The sequence below is a fragment of the Anoplopoma fimbria genome, chromosome 19, assembly GCF_027596085.1.
Source record: "Anoplopoma fimbria isolate UVic2021 breed Golden Eagle Sablefish chromosome 19, Afim_UVic_2022, whole genome shotgun sequence".
Taxonomy (NCBI): Eukaryota; Metazoa; Chordata; class Actinopteri; order Perciformes; family Anoplopomatidae; genus Anoplopoma; species Anoplopoma fimbria.
Window position 1 is genome coordinate 49,928 of NC_072467.1, and position 13,774 is coordinate 63,701.

At 38.8% G+C, this 13,774-nt stretch overlaps 1 protein-coding gene across 1 annotated transcript; it reads right to left on the bottom strand.

Moving 5' to 3' along the window:
* Positions 1-3,965: 3,965 nt before the first annotated feature.
* Positions 3,966-13,774, bottom strand: LOC129108383 (CD81 antigen-like). The gene is made up of 8 exons (XM_054620171.1): positions 13,617-13,774; positions 11,840-11,954; positions 6,754-6,851; positions 6,595-6,669; positions 6,381-6,494; positions 6,175-6,273; positions 4,961-5,044; positions 3,966-4,839 (listed from the first exon to the last, which is right to left on the bottom strand). Exons 1-8 carry the CDS (start codon positions 13,680-13,682, stop codon positions 4,774-4,776), a joined length of 717 nt encoding a protein of 238 aa, XP_054476146.1. The 5' UTR covers positions 13,683-13,774; the 3' UTR covers positions 3,966-4,773.

Below are 13,774 nucleotides of genomic sequence, written 5' to 3' on the forward strand. Positions count from 1 at the left end.
CATCCTTCCTCTGCACATCAGGGCCGTGTTCACCTGAACAATCCCCGTTCACTTTAGCACGTATATCTTCACAGTCCCTCCAAATTTGTTCACACTGACTTTACCTTAATTGTCACGGCATTTTTTGTGAGTAGAAACAATCAATCACAATCAATTACAGCTTCAGAAGCAGAAGCTTAATGTCTTAGTGAGTCTGAAATGTTCTGAGTGAAATAAATTTTGCTTGATTATTTAAAACAGATGCATAAAATAGATCAATCTGTTATAAATAAAATAAAAAATAAAATAAAATGTTTGGACTCACCATTACCATTGATGCTGTGTATCTTAGATGTTCTCCTCTCTGATGAAGTGCACCAAGTGATTTGATTTGGTGGGATATTAGAAAGTATCAAAAGATATAGTCACAGTCGCCGCCCTAAAAATTATAATAACCCTTTCCTTTGCAGGTACATACAGAACATACACAAAACAAAGAGATGAGTCAAAGGAAAGGTTGACACCACAGGGTGTGTACAGAAGAGGGGATCAGACGGTCTGACGGCCACGAAAAGGACGAGTCAGAAAGAGAAGTTCAATTTAGCTGATCAGTTGTGATTAGGCTTCTCTACCATTAAGCTTTTTCGAATGAAACTGTTCTGACTAACTTAGGGTGGGTTTTGTATTATTAATTTACACAATAGATTTTATTAATGGCGTGTGATTCAATATCAGTGCTGTTTTATTTTTTAAGTGTGTTGCAACATTTAATTGATGACTCACTCAGTCAGATCAGTTTAAAGCATCAGAGCAGCTGTTTTACTGGATTCCCAGCCCAGTTCAGAGGTAGAGAGTGACAGAAATCAGCCTAAAGGCTGACTCAGATCAGTGTGTCTGCAAGTTTTAGTGTGAGTGTGTGTGTGTGTGCGTCAGGGAAAGTGATTGCGCCAGAGAGCGAGAGTGACACCCTTGTTCTGTGACACCCTTGTTCTGTGTAATGTCTCGGACGTAAGGAGCCAACCGTCATTTTGTGAGGTAATCTCAGAAAATACACTACAGCACGTAAAGTCTGGGACACCCAAACATTACAATATAAAAATATTACAATAAAACAATATTAAGTAAAAATGTAGTAAGAGAGACAGTTTACACGGCTGATCATAAAGCATCGTTATTAAACCCAGTAAGGAATGTATTCCTTTTGTTTGTCAAAACCACAATGGTCACAATGGTGATGTAACTTCTGTTTGGAGTCAGTTATTTCTTTGTTAGACCTCCAAATAGACTTATTTAAGATTTAGGTTTAAGGTAGTGTTTCATAAAAAGTAACGTCAACACCAATGACAGATAAAGAGCATTTCCAATCCACTGTATTTGACCATGTTTTCAAAGCTGTAAATTAAGTGATGTTTCTTTTTCTGTGTCTAATTTCTTGTAAATGTAGAAAATAATGGAAAAACATAAAGATGATGATTATATGTTTGGTATTTTTTATGAGCTGTTATAAAGGGCCAAGTGTCTCCAGAACCCCAAACAGAACATGAGGGTTAAAATCAGATGAGTTATGCCAAAATATAAAGAGCTGCAAAGAGTTCTTTCACATATAGATATTTTAATATATATTTATTTGGATATTAAAATAATATGTACACAAGTAGGCAAGGTAAACACATTTTTGGGGTAATAAAATAGACTACAGACTGCGACTTTGTACCAGATTGACTCAGGGTTCTGAATTTACAGATGATTGGCTCTCTCTAGACTGAACTAACTCGCTGGGCATCCTTACGACCCGCCCCTACCCTGTGTCTGCTTGGCTATACCCTTCTTGGCCTTTGCTAAATGCTAATGTTAGTTTAGCTATGATGCTAACTGGTGCTATAAAGTAAACAGGCCAAGGAAGAGAGGTTTTGTTCCCGTTGTGTTTTGTTTTTTCACAATTTTGTTATGTTTTTTCATCATTAAATTCACTTCTGATATTAGTAGTTTTATGAAAAGTGATGTGGAATTGAAAACTTTCTTCAACGTTTTCAGAGTAAAGAAACTCCACATGACCTTGGACTCGCTGACCTCTCTCTGGAGAAGGGCATAGTGATGCTTGCTGGAGGCTGCTCAGGGTCTGTAGAATACAGCCACGCAGCTAGCCAGTGCTTGCCCAGAGCATGCTGGAAAACCAGAGATAAGGCGAGAGGTCTGCGGGGTTCCCGCTATCGGCTGTCCTCCAGGGTCCACGCACCCCTGGAAGTGGAGCCTCACATGCTTTGCGGGCCCTGGCTCTCCTCTCACCCATTATTACTGCCTCATTCTCCAGATTACATATCTACAAACAAATCATATAAGCATATAAACTACCCAGTTTATTCTAGACAATAATAATGTAGACAAGTCTAAAATTAAATTAAATCTTAACATGTCTTGTTTGATAAAAATCTGGAGGCTTTACCGGGGCTGGAATGCAGTCAAAGCTGGTGAGAGTAAAGCCAGGGCCCCCAGAGCCTGTTGGAGGGCAGGCTCTACATCCAGGGGTTTGTAGACACCAAGAACAGCCGATGGTGGACACTCGGCCCTGGAAAGGGATCCGCAGCCCTCCAACCTATTTTTGATTCAACATCAATTTCTTGTCTCACGAGCAAAGAAACTAACAAGTGTTTATGATATACAAACTTGGTATTTTGTATAGGATGAACTTAATGTTCAAATTTTTACTTTGCTCTTATACATCACTAGGGCCGCTTACATCGACAGATTCAAGCTAGCTAAGTTAGCGAGCTTAGTGATACAGCGAGCTAATACTGCTTGCTAGAACGTTATCATCATAACTGAGTCAAGTAACTTTAGTTAGATACATTAATAATATTTATTTATGTTGGTTAGCTATTAACGCTATGTAATAGTGTGAGATGAAGGTGTACTACTTCCTCAGATTTCTAACAGTATTGATTTCTACTGGGGACTTCTTACCCCATATCGGAGTATTCTTAAGCTTTCATTTATTAAACAAATGTATTATTTTTCGAACAATGGTTAATGGTCAACCCCCTATATGATTCTCATACAGTAAAAAAGTTGGATTATTTTATACTGTAAAAAATTTGCATCAAACTACTTCAAAAACACTTCATTCACACCTCATTTCCTACCACCAAATGATTTCATTGAGCTATTCAAAGATTAGCAAGGCCTCTACTCTACCTGGCTCCAGTAGACATCTAGCTATATTCAACAGTACTGCAATACATTTTGTCTTCATGAAGTTTATAATGTTAACTTTTGTAAATATATTTTAAAGAGGTGTTGATTATGGATTTTGTGCTGCTGTTAACTTTTAATTTGTTTTACCGAGGGCGGAGAGGCATTTCTAATATTAAAAACTATTACAAAACAGAATAAAGAATATTAAAGAAACAGAGAAAATTAGAGAAAGTATCCGTTTAGGTGTTCTGCGTCATTTATGATCACTTTGGTTCGATTCCAAAAATCATTGAATGTTCTCTGATGAGAAAGTAAACCTGTTGGCTGAGCAAACACTGAGTGTTCTGGGTGTGTCTGCTGCCACAGTGCCAGAAATACAAGTCAGGTGAGTTTTTAATGTATTCAAAGTGCTGCAGGGGGGAAAATAGTGCTGATTGAGCAAGAGGGGCGTTGATATTATTCTGCCCCCCTGTGGTGACTCACGGTAAATACTTTTGGGTTGTTGAGTAAAGGTTTAAAAATGTCAGGGGGAAGATTGTCGTACAGATTGTGTAGTTTATTGTCAAATAGAAGGCTTATATAGTATGTGTTTCCCAATCAAACACTGAGCTCAGTTCTATATTTAAAGCAATCTCACAGTGAAGAATGTCACTGAAAGAAAACATCTGTGTAGTGCAGTGGTGCCCATACTGTAGGCCTTGACCCTTGACCTTACTGCTCCCAAAATGAATCTAGTAGGTCAAGAGATGGTTAAAAAAAAAAGAAAAGACAATTCCAACTCATTTAGATACACAAAATACTTTTTATTTTCTTGACTCAATTCAATGAGTGAATATCCCACTCTGATTGAACTGATTACAATGTAAAGACATTGAACAGGAGTTTTCGTCATCTTAAGGAGTCACAAGCAAAATAAAAGTTTGGAAAACACTGGCGTAGTGTCTTCTCCCCAAAAAATAATTGAAAGGTGACATAATTTATTAGCTTTATTCAAAAACAGGTTGAGTAAGAAGACATAACTGCTTATTTAAGGATGTGTGTTTCACAAGTTAATAAAGGAAAGAGAGCATGAAGATGGTCCATTAGGCACAAAGAAGAGACACACAGTCGACTAACAAACACTCAGGCTAACTCGTCATGCTGATAATCATTAGAGTAAGACAGCACATCACCTTAGACCACTGACACACTGCTGCTTAAATTATATTTTAACACTAACACTGCAGCGAAATCCTTCACAAACAATAAATCAGGGAATACATGCACTCTTCTAGGTGTTATTAACATATGACAAGTATATATACAATTTATACATCCATAAAAACAACATTGTGACCTCAGAGGAATATTTCACAACATATCGTATATATAAAAAATTCATATGAAGCGTTGTATGATAAATAAAGAACATCTAAATCATTGTGTAAGAACAATGGTTGTTTATCGATTAGCATTATCAAGAACAAGATACATTTTCTAATCTATAGTAAAAAGAAAGATATCCATCTTGTTGTGTTAAAATCACAAGGAAGAGGAGCTGATGCACAGAAACATATGATAAAAAAATCCATTAAAGGCTGATGTTGTCTGTTAGCTGGTCTCCTAGTATACTCCAGGGCTGTTACGGATGCCACAACAGAGCACCATGGTGAAGATCATCTCGAAGATCTAAATGGGAAAAAGGGCAGACTGGCTTAATCCAATACATTTTATCATGGCTGATAAAAGCAGTTTAGTTTCAGTGAGATGTTTCGCCATGATTTGAATATCTGTCTGCATTTGAACTTACCATGATGACAGCAACCACTAGAGCAGCCAGACCAATCAGGTAGAGCTTCTCCGAGAACAGCTCGATCAGTTTATAGTGACAGCTCTGGGAGGAGGCAGAAATACAGACGTTTATCGTGTGGCTGTGATTACGTTTTTACCCTTCAAACTGCACACACACACACACACACACACACACACACACACACACACACACACACACACACACACACACACACACACACACACACACACACACACACACACACACACACACACACACACACACACACACACTGTACTGGATTACAAGTAAAGGAGAAGTGTGTCTGCTGTCAAAACAAGTGGCTGAATATCAGCCGCTTCTGACCGCACAATTCTAAATAATTCATAATGTTATCTATTAGCAGCATGAATACTAGCAAGGTGTCCAAAAGAATAAAAGTCTTTATTGCTCGGTAACTATATATATAACACAATCCTTGGCAATGTTTAATATCTGTAAGATCTTTCTCAGATCAGTTTGAAAGAGAAAAACAGGCATTTGCTGTAGAGACAGTAATCAACTCAAAAGGAGATCTTACAGGGTAAAAAAAAAAGCTTAAAAAGGAGAAATAAGCTATTCATTTGGAGTCTAAAAGCGTGTAAACTTATTTTGTGCCAGTTAAGTATAGTTTTGTCCGGCCTGTGTGTATCTTTGCCTTGTTGTGCGCACTCTTCTGTTAAACTTCACCCAGTACCCACAGGCAGAAAACCACCAAGACAGTATGTCTTGGTGGTTTTTGTTGGTGGTGTTATTGTTTATACTAGTGTTTATTTACCCAAAGTAAATATGTTTGTGAACTCTCTCTTCTTAAATGCAAACTGCTGTGCATCGTTGCAGTTTTGAGAGGTATTAATATATTTTAGTTTGAGTTAAAAACCCAAAAGTTATGAAGACAATAAACACTAAAACTGTGTCAAACCAGCCCATTCCTTTTTGACACCCAGTCAACGTTTGTCAATCAAACTATAGTTTCATATTTAGCTGTATTTGTTTAGCATTCTGTTTGATGTTCTGATCAATAAATCTGTAGAATGATTGCAAAGTTCAAGTTGAAATTCCCTAAAACCTGAAATATATAATTGTATATAACTATTCTTCAACTTTATTATTATACATTCAAAAGATGGCAGATCATTTACAATGAATAACATTTCTTTATGTGTTAATTGTGTTCAAAAATTTGTGTAAACCTGAGATTTCAGAAAATCTTCTGGAGTCTTTCTGGGACACAAGGTGCCGGCGACTTGTTTGAAGAGAGCCGTGTCGTCTCCTTTACCGCAGCAGTCCAGCTGAAGGGGACACAAAGAAACAAGAGGTCACTTACCCAACAAAATACACAATCAAATAGATCTATATCACTTCTACACATAGTGAGTGATTTTGCATTCTGACGTACCGTAGTGTGGAAAACATCCAGCACCTTGATGGCAGAGTCTTTGCTGGGAGACCCTGAGACGTCCACAGCTTTGATGTAGGCCGCGTCGTAGAAGTTGATCAGTTCTTTGGAAATCTGTGTTTCAGAGACGACAGAGCAGGTTCACTGGAGCAGAGGTAGAAATCAATGCAAACATCAAATATTCAGTGGCAGGCTTGGGTTTTGTTTTGCTTACCGTGTCCCTGTTCATGAAACCCCACATTGCTGCAGCCACTTCACAAGCAAAGAGAATCACCAAGAAGAAGAAGAACTAAAGGAAGAAAATAAGGAAAATCATTCATGTCTTCAGACTCAAATCCTCCTCCATGAATTAATTCAAACAGAAGATACTCACTGTCCCCAACAGGCACTGAGATTCTTGAATGGCGCCGTAACAACCGAGGAAGCCAACAAGCATCATCACAGCCCCAACAGCTATCAGTATGTACACACCTGTAAACACGGAGACAATAGGAATCTGTCAATTATACGAGAGAATTTAAAGACATGTAGTTCATCATGGCGGCGTTGTGTCCTCAGCACCACTAGGGGGCAGCAGTGTCAGAGCAGTGTGTTGATCCATTGATCTGAATGTAGTAAAGGACTGTCTGCATGATTCTTTTGCCTTCCTCTGTAGGATGACATGACATTATTGACATCCTGGAGACAAACAGCCCCCAGATCCTGAGAGAGAGAGAGAGAGAGAGAGAGAGGCAGAGGTGACTCTGTTCAGCTGTCAGGCCAGGAAGTAACTTCCAGGCACCCCCAACAAAACCCCCCTCTGCTCTGACCCCTGACCCCGAGCATTACCCTTCCCCAGGAAACGGGGGGGGTTTGTGAATACAAAGACACAAACCCAAATATATACACAGACCAAGATAAATACATTAAACTGATGCAAAGAGGAGTCAAATAAATCTACTGAGAGCTCAGCAATGTCTTAACCTTTAAAATATATATTTTTTTGTCCATTATCCATAGTGATGACAAAAATACACAGTTTCCACATATTTAAGGCAAGAGGCTTATGTTTAATGTAGCTCAAAGGAAAATGTTCAGAACAGAGAGTGAAGAGATAAAAAAAATCTATTGTACTATCTGTATGGTGAGTTTAATTAAGAGTACTTGGTGACAATAAGCCTTTACTCTTTTTTGCACTTTGTGCTGATTGAGAACATGTGATAATGTTGAGGTTTTTTTGTAAGCTGCTGTTTCCCAGGTAAAGACTAAGCTTTAAAACTAAATTCCCAGTAATGCACATAGCTACTCATTCCTGTAATCAGGGCCTTTATCTTTCCCTCAAAGTGATTACACAGAGGGTTTATGCAGCGGAGGTTAGAGGTTGACTGGCTGCGTTCCAACATGAATTAATAAAATCAATGACCTGCATGAATAAATTGCCTGAAGGAGAAAAAGTTTCAGAAAAGCTGCAGTTTGAATACTGATAACCTCAGCAGATCCACAGCAAAGCTCCCAACACGAACACTAAAACTCATTAAAATGAAAATCTTATATAGTCAGCTATGGATGATAACGGTACGATACATTTACTTAATTTTGAAGTACTTCTTCTTCACTCGAGTATTTCCATTTTATTCTACTTTATACTTGACTTCACTGGTTATTCTTCGGATTAGGTTTTTACATAATAAAACACATGGTACATTTTTAGAAAACAATTACAAGATACATTATTTAAGATAAGACCGTTGCCTTTAGAAAAAACAGCCTTGTCATGTCACAGACGTATCCAAAATTGTTAGCAGGTCCACCAAATAGAGATTTCCTCTCTTCACTTTTTAAATGATTTCATGTAAATATTCAAGACCCCAAAAGGTCAAATTATCAAAAATTTCCCTGAAAAAGCAAAGATTCGAGAAAACTCCAAACATGAATAAAAATTTGTGTTGCAGCACTTTCATTCCCAACCTATAGGGTCTAAACCACTGAAATAAACTACTTGACATTATATAAAGCAGTGTATCACTACTTTTATTTAAGTAGAGGATGTGAATGCTTTTAGGAGGACGGTCTAGTTTCTGGCTTTTCTATTCTTACTCACACACAAACAAGACACACTCAGGCTCTAACGTAGCCTGACGTACCACCTCATACTGTACCTCACATGTCATGCATATTCCTTCCCCATACTCACATCAACACTCTTTTTTTCTCTGGCTGTCTCTACTCAACGTTGTCGTCCTCCTTCATCCCCCCCATCCCCCCTCCTCTCTTTCTCTTTCAGGTTTTTGTTGTAGTGAGGAACGGCTACCAGGGCCAGTAACCCGGCAATGCGGCAAAGCAGGCATTATTTCCACTGCCTTCCATTACTATGACAACACCCTTTGAGGTTTGAAGGCCATTGAGACTTTAAGGGAGACAGGCAATTTTATACCTCCGGGGAAGTTCATTTATTTCTTGTAACCCAGTGTAATCTCCAGAGGGAGAGAGGGGGAGGTGATGACCAGCTAAAAGCCCCACTTGGACGATTCTCATTTAGTATATTAAAAAGAGAGCTGTGAAGACATGTTCACACGGTCGGAGCATGACACCAATAAACTGAGGTGAACCCAGTCATAGTGTGAATCAATGGATAAATGATGAGAAGAGGATTAATTATTAAAAAGGCTCTATAGGAACATTTCCTGCTGTCATCTTGTTAACAGAAATAGGTGGAATAAAAGGGGGAGAGCAGACAGGAACCATGTCTTTAACAGCTGACCTCCTGCACTGAATATACTATGTTTAAGTTACACAACATGTTTGTAGCCAACCTACAAGCCGGTTCAAAATGATTCAAGTGTGCGTTGTGAATAGCTGAAGAGTCTGGTCTTGGTCTGACACAGCAGTTTAGAGAATTGGACCAACATTTTTGGAAATGTGTTTATTCAATTTAAAAGTTAGAAAGGGAAGATTGACACCATGTCTGTATGGGTATGAGTGTTATTGATTTTTTTTGTTTAACTCTCATCAAGAAGGAGAACAAGTTAATTTCCCTAAAAGTTGAACTGTTCCTTTAAGTCAGTTATGGTGAGATTCAGATAGAGTCGGTTTTGTGCTATTTTCCTTCTATAACATGTCTTCTTTCAGACTAGTGGAAATAAAAGATCTAAAAAACGTCATTCAGGTGTTTATTTTACTACTTCGTGTCTTTCGATTTCTCCTTAATTCACCAAAACTTAGCGTTGCATAATGCCTCATTGCATATTTAAACAGAACAACACAAACATAAAAATTGGTGAAAAAGTTTCATGGAAATAGCTATTGGTTATTTTATTCCCATGCAGCGTCTTACAACATGTACATAAAGGTTGTTTTCTGTAAATGAGGTCTTTATAATACTTTGAGCAAAAAATCTCCACTTCATTCACACTTATATACAACAAACTTCAGAAAACTTGTGATTCAAATTTTTTTTTCCTTAATGCAGTTTCATAGCGACATCTATAAGTATAATTTTTTATTCACCAGGGGTTAGAAATCAGTTGAATGGTCAGATTATGTGAAAAAAGGGAAAGCAGTTACATTTACATGGAAATGATTGTACATTTTCAGTTGAAGTGAGAGAGAATCAGCAACTATATCTCCTGTGTACGTCTGTATTTATTATTTATTACTGAGACAAGGAACAAACAGTTGCAATAAATAAGACTTTAAAACCCAAAAGGTCTTTGTTTATTGCCATTTCTATGTGGGAAATGTTGAAATGTCCTGTTTAGACAAAGCAGTTAAACAGCTGTGAGGATTCAGGGGTTTTGTTTGTCTTTGTGTGCATTGATACACACAATTTTATTTGAAATCCATCCATCACAGCCTGTTTGCCCCACAATGCAACCATCTTCCTTACTTCTTTCAGTTATGAAATAATGCAGAAAAGTTATTCAGGCCAAGGTTCTGCATTATACATACAGTGTGACACAACTGAAGCATCTGTAGGCTGTGTCCCACAGTATGAGAGGCTGGAGCACTAACCAAACCAGACTACATACAACTGCCACCAATTATGATTTCAGGCACTGGTTATGAGGCAGGAGAATGTGTATTTTCAGCCTCACATAAATACCACTTTGGTGTGCCAGCATGCTAAAAACATCCACTCCATACTCTAATTTGAAGGGTAATGTGCAGATGTACAAGGTTACTTGAATTATGCAAGGGCGTATGTTCAAGGGAGGGTAACATACAAAAAAAAGAAATGGTCCCTTGAAGTCCCTTGGGTGGGCCTCGCTTGCCGCCCTGCTTTTAAAATCACGAGTGTGCCTTTGCCTCTATAAAAAGCACCAGCTTGCATTCGCTCTGTATATTTACTGAGGGGGTAAGTATGGGACAGCAGCAGGAGCCCAAATGTGAATTAATGGGCACACTGGAGTTCACCACCACAACTAAGCAAGAGGACAGACCTTTGAAATGTTTAAAACATGTCCCGTATTGCAGGTTTTAGGGCCAGTCTGTGGATTGCTGAGAACAGGGAAAAGGACATGATTTAAGACTTTAGTTCATGTAGTGAGAAAGATCTGGGGCACATAGTCCTGATTCTTTGGAATACTTTTACTAAGATGTACACAGACCATGCTGGACTGCATGAATACAAAACTCCTGAATATTTCTGAGGATCAAAAAGTGCGAGCGACAGAAGGCACATGATGGCTTTATTTGTGCACCGTGCTCACAGACCATTTCCTCAGAGACTGAATATGTCTCAACATCTGTCTGAGGCATCTGGCCTCTCTCTTGAGAGAACCTCGAGGCTGAAGTCATAAACATATCCGAGTTAGAGAAACATCACCTTCAGTAGGTGGTCATTAGTGTTAGAGTGACAGCCGGGTTAAAAACACTGGGGTAAAGACTCCTACTGTCATGCTGCGGATATACGCAGGTCCTGTTTCCTGGTCTTTGCTAAGAGGTCACGGCGCTCCGACTATTTCTAGACTCACATGGTTCCAGCTGAGTGTTAAAGACAGGTATTTCTGTCAGTTAGTTACATTTCATCGCTCTGTTACCAGTGAGCTTCCTGTCAAGTGGAGAACGAGGAATGAGGGCAGAAATACCAAGGAGGCCGAGAGGTATCTAGTGTCTCAAGGAAGACGTATGCTTATTAGGAAATAGGAGGGACGAGATGATGACCAAGCAACTTACAGGAAGTGGATAAATGATCAAGAACAATAAAGAGGACTATAATATAATAGCTGGCATTTATGGTACATTCTTTATAATGTGTCCATAATTTGTTGTGTTGTAGTAGTTGATTGTATTATATTGTAAGATGTATTTGTATTTTGTCCACACCGAGGCTGCTACACTCAGTGTACATTTAGCATTGAAGAATGAAATGATAACAGCTTTCCCAACCTTAAAAAACATGGGAAATTAATGTTTTTTGTCCACTCTAAAACAATGTATGACGTGATGGTGAAGTTCATATGTTGATGGTGTATACTCACTGATGTAGAAGGTGCCCGGTGCCTGGTGGCCTTCAAACTGGAGGATGAGGAGGTTGCTGGTTTGACTGTCATGGCGGAGCCACAGGGCCACTCCTAAGATCACACCTCCGGCCAGCTGTCCCCAAAGACAAAATGGTTTTCATTATTCTCTTTCATTTATTCTTTACTTTGGTGAAACCTCTGTGAGGATCAGAGCCTTTTAAAATGTCCGACATTCAAAAGAGATGTAACATGAATTTTAAAACATCCTATCAATTAAGAATTATTTTTTTAAAGCTCAAGAGAGAGTGCACAAAGTCTGAATCTCCTGAGATCAAATCAGTGCCCAAACCTTTTGCCTAATGTTTCTCTGTGTTCAGCTCCCCCGTGAGGCTGTGAACTGTCCAATGTCCTTTCAGAAGAGTGATGAAAGGACATCCTGACACCTTAGTGACCTACGGCACAACCACATCCTCCCTACATTGTCTAAAAGCCAACTCAAGAACTTTGTTATTCAACTTTTTCTCCCTTGACCTCTCCTCTATTCTGTATCTAATACAGCAGATATATCCTGATAAAAGCGTTATCATGTAAAAGCTGATGGAGCATAACTACACTAACGGATCAGTGCAATTTATAGTTTGCATGCTGATGCTCTTTTTTCTTTATGTCAATGTTTATTTTAAGATATGCACATTTAGTGCCATGACTGCACTCCATTGTTCTTCAAGAAACAGGAAACCAAATTGTCACATAAAAAATAGCAAAACGAGGAAGAGAGGGCTCAGAGTTTTTACAATGACAGGCACAGCAGCAAAACCAACAGAGGAAACATCCCATCAAGTGCGACGTGTCCAGGATGTGGCGGCTTTTCTAAAAAAAGGTCACTGTTCTGTAGAGACAAACTTAAATGGAAATTCCCAAACAAGTAGTGATCAATTCTGACCGTGCAAGGCCACGAGCGAACAAATTAAGTGTACAGCACATCTGCAGGATGACTGACGTGATGTAACGAAGTGTAAAATGTAAACAACACTGTGGCTCTTATTACTGAAACAACTTTTCAGAAAACAAGAAGGGTGAATCTAGAATAAATGAGGTGTTTCCTGACCACCTTAGGGGTTCAAAGGCAGCAAATGCTAGTCTGGTGACCAGGTAGGAACAAAGGAAATGTCAAAGGGAAAACAGCTCTCCCCTCCCCCAGACACCCCATTAGCCCTGTTCAATCTCCCCCCTTATGTGTGTTTCATCTGGGGAGAACCAGACTCCTCAAAATCACAAGACACCATCCAATAATGAGATAAAGTTGGTTAACTTTTCCATCAGAAACAACGACAGAAATCAGACAATATGATAATATGAACAGGAGTTGAATCAATTCAATTATTAATCTAAAACAGAGATAATGTGAGAGAAAAAAACAGTATTATCCCCGTGAGAGGACTGAAGCCCACCCAGTGTGAAGAGCTCCTCACAGCCATGCAGAAAGTAACTGTTGGTTAAAAACATTTCAGCTCCTGCCTGGACCAGGTTTAGTGTGCTGTGCCTCTTCTACTGATGCTGCTCTCCTCTCAAAGACACAGCCGCATAATGAAAAGTCCACAGCAGGGCGGGAAACTGTCCAGGACTTATAATGTATTAACTTTAAGCCTTGAGCTACACAGACGTGTGGCCTAAATGCGCAGCCTCTTAATCAATCAAAAGTAGAGAGAAAGTTTTATTTTTAAATGTAGAAGTTACTCAAACATCAAAGGAGCAAAGTAAAAGCATTTCATAGTAAAAAAAAAATTCAACTCACCCAGAAAATAAAATTAAAGAAAAATAACATATATTTTATGCATTTCGTGCAGCCCGCCACAACCATGGTGCCAGTTTTTTTTATCAGCTCGTCCTTTTGCCCAAATCAAAAACTAGTGAAGTCAGCCTACTGTCCCAGATCACACAGCCAGAGTTGAT